The sequence below is a fragment of the Engraulis encrasicolus genome, chromosome 8, assembly GCF_034702125.1.
Source record: "Engraulis encrasicolus isolate BLACKSEA-1 chromosome 8, IST_EnEncr_1.0, whole genome shotgun sequence".
NCBI classification, from domain to species: domain Eukaryota; kingdom Metazoa; phylum Chordata; class Actinopteri; order Clupeiformes; family Engraulidae; genus Engraulis; species Engraulis encrasicolus.
This window is the reverse complement of record NC_085864.1, coordinates 7,464,371-7,469,370: the sequence shown is the minus strand read 5'-3', so window position 1 is coordinate 7,469,370 and position 5,000 is coordinate 7,464,371. Positions and strand designations below refer to the sequence as shown.

General features: G+C 46.2%; 1 protein-coding gene across 2 annotated transcripts in view; it reads right to left on the bottom strand.

The window, feature by feature from the left end:
* Positions 1–5,000, bottom strand: part of zgc:162698 (Transmembrane protein 87A-like) — a 44,267-nt gene that overhangs the window by 11,284 nt on the left and 27,983 nt on the right. For both annotated transcript variants that reach the window (XM_063204906.1, XM_063204907.1), the window contains exon 18: positions 4,482–4,543. In XM_063204906.1, the coding sequence (XP_063060976.1) occupies positions 4,482–4,543 (62 nt within the window). The remainder of the gene's footprint in view (positions 1–4,481; positions 4,544–5,000) is intronic.

Below are 5,000 nucleotides of genomic sequence, written 5' to 3'. Positions count from 1 at the left end.
TGGTTAGGGGTGTTCACTGGCATTTCCTAACAAGTTTGAAGGCGAAATATGGCTTCTGTCATTTTTTATTTGCCATTTTGTGAATGAACAAAATGTTACATAAGACAGAAGCCAAGTTCCGCTATAAAAAAAAAAATGGAATACCAGTGAATAGCCCTGGACACTTGGTGAAATGCATATTCTTTAAAACAAATGTTTAGTGTGGTTATAAGAGCAGTTTGGACATGCCCATAGACGACCATTCTAAATCCGGTTGAGACAAAATCCAAATTAGCCATTAGCAACAGATACAGCAGCAAACATGAAATAAACAGTGAGGGGACTCTAAAGCATTGCAGACAACACAGAAAAGGAGCTTAATGTTCAAAATAGTGCAGTTGTCCTTTATCTCTTTTCCTCCCTCTCAGGGCTTCAGCCTACAAACACAAGCCAAAGTCAAACCTAGGAAAATAGCCTAGTCATACCATACCCTCATACACAGCAGCAGTGTTCGTTAAACTCTTACCGGGCGAACACACTGGCGGCGGCAAGAACAAACGACAGAGAATCGCTGGACTCTGTAGCAAGAGCGACACAAGCGATAAAAACGACAGAGTATGGCCGTTAAAAGCAGAATATAAGCTTTCTGATATTCCAATTGGCTGTGGTGGCTGCCTGTCGCCGAACCACATCAGAGCTCATTTACATGATATTCGCTGAAGTGCAACTACAGACTGTCGCTCAAGTCGCTCAAATCGCCTCCAGTCACCAAAATCGCTTTTGTCTCTTCTGCCCTGCTGCTAGTGACTCAATACAAAGTCAATTACTTCCGTCGCCGGAATCGCGTCTGGTGTTGCGACTGGTGTATTCGTGCCATTAGAGCTGAATTGAACACTCATGGTGTTGAATTAACACTGCAAAATACAATCAGTACTAAGGGAATGTAAACTGGAGATTGATTCAGCAAATGGATGGCAAGGTCAGGTAAGGCTATGACAACGCTAGCAGTAGTGTTGTATTCAGCTGAGTGTGAACTGGTGGTCTGCTTGTTCTTAAACAGACACCAAAAGGGAGAAAACTGTGGTACACAAGACTTTGGGGACAGAGAAAGAAGAATGAGGGCTGGTGTGTGTGTGTGTGTGCAATGGAAGAACAATGACTAAAACCACACACATACACGTACGCACGCGCACACGCACACGCACACGCACGGCGGGGAATGGGGGGGTCGTACATAACAGATGTGAGCAGGCAAAACCCATTCTCAGAAATCGCCCTGGTAACCAAGCCAGCTCTGATTGGCTCGTCGGCAACTCATGTGACAAGTCACCTGGTAGGTCCCGCGGCTGGCTGTGTGGTTGGCAGGGAGACGACTGATGGTGGAGAAGAACAGAGTTTACTGGTGCTTTGCCAGTTACGCTCGTGGGCGCGAGGGAGAGAGAGCAGACATCATTACTTCCCCTCTCTGCAGGTATGCAGACAGCCACCTACTATGAGACTGGGGCCCGCTCTACTACAGCCAAAGACTGGGTCTGGACCATGGGTGTGCACAGACAGGGATGAGATGTTGCAAAGGCACCTGCCCCTTTACCCTACTGGACAAAAAATGCCCTTTTGAACGCTTTTTTTATGTAGTTATTTTTGAGTCATAATATGTTCATGTTGACATCATCATCTACAAATGCTTGATAACAAAAGTGTGTGACAATAATGGCCCGATATGATATACAGCCTCTATAGCCTAGCGTCTTCTGGTGATGGCACACTTAGACACAGCAGCCCCTCTCTAGCTGTGTATGTAATTTCAATATCCATGTATGACCTGTGCATATGAAGAAACTGACAATCGAACTTGACTTGACTTGACCTGACTTGAGGCTGCTGGAAGTTCCACATGCCCCCTGCCCGCCAGAGCACCTTCCCCCCAAAATGTCTGTGTGTGCCGCTTGCACGTTTCCCTTCTTTATGGACATCCCAGCTGTCTGCATCTAACCTCAAAATAGCTGCCATTTATGGATGATAGCTGATGGAATTATCCTATTGTTTGTTGTTGTTTGAAAGTCGAGTAATACTAATTGTTCAGATGATTATTTAGTCAACAACAAATATCGACCCTTAATGTTCAAAAATGATTAATTGATCCACGTTCTATTTGTGATTCACAAATAATGTCTATTGACTTAGGTTGCAAAGGGTTGTGACATTTAAAATATGGGTTCACAGGAAAAAAGACACTGTACTACACCAAGCCCACAATCAGCAACAAATTACCTCTGAGCACATGCCACACACAATATTTTATTACACACAATAAAATGTGACAGACGCACAAAAAACCTGTGTGACAATGGCAGTGTCATTGTGGTTCTTTTTATATCCCTGGCAACAACTGCTCTAGGAGAGATGGATAAATGAAATTAGCATGAAATCTCTCTCCAGCTCGCCGCCCAAAAGTGATTTATAGCACCACTCCTACGCACGCACGGGCACACACGCACACAAACACACACACACACACACACAGATTAGACCCATCTGTTGCCTCGTGGGCTGCTGTATTGGACCGGCACCACACAAACACGCACCACACCGCGCGCCGCAGAACCTCAGAGTGAGGACACAGACAGAAAAATGATGCAAAGCAACCCTGCCAGCTCAGGTGCCAAAATACAGCCGACGCCACCACCCCTCAACAACACCAATGAATGATTCATTCCCTTTCATTCAGTTTCATTCAGCTCGGTTCCAATTCATGAAGCTGCAGCAACTGGTACCAGTTTAATTATGCAACAGAAGTCTGTGTTTTGTCAGGATGTAATAGATGTAACAATCCTGTGGATCAAGAGATAAAGGGATACAATCTGTGAAGAGGACATGAAGACAGACAGACAGACAGACAGACAGACAGACAGACAGACAGACAGACAGACAGACAGAAACTCAGACAGACAGACAGAAAGAGACAGACAGACAGACAGACAGACAGACAGACAGACAGACAGACAGACAGACAGACAGACAAATTTGGCACAAAAATGAAAACACCGGAAGGCAGACAGACAATAGATCAAAAACAAGACACACAAATGAGGAGAGAGACCGACGGCAGATCGAACAGCTGAGGTCTAGAGATAGAGGGAGAGATAGACGAACAGACAGACAGACAGACAGACAGGAAGTCAGACTGACAGACAGACAGAAAGAAAGAGACGGACTAAGTTGGAGAGAAATGCACCAAAGGTAAGACACAAGAAGACAGAGAAGATACATTCAGAACAGAGACCAAAAAGACAGATACACAAACTAGACAAACACATTGGCCGAGACCCAGAGAAGGAGATAGAGGGACAGACAGACAGACAGACAGACAGACAGACAGACAGACAGGTAAAGCGATAGACAGCCACCGGCAAAGTCAGAGAAAAACAGGAAAGAGAAAGTGCAGCACTCAGCGTAGCATTTAAAGATGGGGGATTGAAAGAGGAGACGGGAACAAGCACCAAGAGAGATGTAAACGAGCCCTGAGTCAGCACCACCCTAACCACAGCTGAAGATGCACGCACGCACGCACGCACGCACGCACGCACGCACGCACGCACGCACGCACGCACGCACGCACGCACGCACGCACGCACGCACGCACGCACGCACGCACGCACGCACTTACATACACGCTGAAGACACACAAACACCCACACACACACACACACACACACACACACACACACACACACACACACACACACACACACGTATGCACACACACCACTGTTACCACAGCAGCCTGTAGACCCAGACACTTGCTGCAGTATCAAACAGTCTGCACTTGACAATGAGACTTCACGGTGCTAAACAGAGTGCAGACGCAGAGGGATGGTGCAGGACTAATACTGAGACAGCTTGCCAATGATGGTATGGTACTGGGTGTGGCACACATAGAGTACACACTCATGGTATGTTCAGGTGGACAGACAACGGTGCTGGTTTCCATTCCCGCACCTAATCTGGAACTGACCGAACCACCGAAAATCTGAGCGTTAAAGAATGGGAAAGTTGTTTTGCGTTGTGACAAAATGCCACTGATAGAGTGGGATGAGAGTGATGCAATGTCAAGACTGTGGATACTCAGAGAGACTGTTAACAGAGCTGCATACTCTTGAGTCGGAGACTGGCTAGAGTCGTAACAGAAGAGCAGGGTCACCCACTAGGCACATTATGCTCACTGGGACAGAGATAATGACACAGAGAATCAGGGGAATTAGTGCACACAACAATAGCAACAGAGGAAGACGGGAGACAGGCAGAGAGAGAGAGGGAGCTAGCGAGAGAGAGAGAGAGAGAGAGAGAGAGAGAAAGAGAGAGCAAGCGAGAGAGAGAAAGAGAAAGAGAGAGCAAGCGAGAGCGAGATTGAGGACAAGGTGGGGTGGGGGTGGTAGAGAAAGAAAGAATGAGAGGGAGAGAGCAGGGGGCGAGAGGATAAAAAGTGAGAGAGGGAGACTCACCACTTTATTAGGCTTGGCAGCTCCATTAGTTTCTGCTTTCATTCCCCTCATCTTAACCCCCTCTGTGGAGAGAGAGAGAACACAGAGAGAGAACAGAGAGAGAGAGAGAGAGAGAGAGAGAGAAAGAGAGAAAGAGAGAGAAAAAAAATCCAGAGCCTTGAGATGATTCATTCTCTTGTCTGAGCGACTCATTCGAACATAACTGTGTGGCTATTTTATAACCTTGATGTGAGATGCTCTGCTGCCATAGAGATCACCAAAGACAGAAAAAACACACATCAGGGGCAAAACCTTTGGGGTGTTGGGGCAAAAACACACACTTGTTTGTTTAAATGTATTGCTAATTCAGGATCTACGGCTATTTCATAGTGAAAACAAAACACAGCACATTTCATATTACGTTGTCCATCTGCGAAACCAACAATGAAATGAATGAATGAATGAATTACATAAGTTGGAAAGACACTTGTGAATGAGTTGGGGTTAATGAGCTATAGGCCTTCCGAATCAGCTGGCACA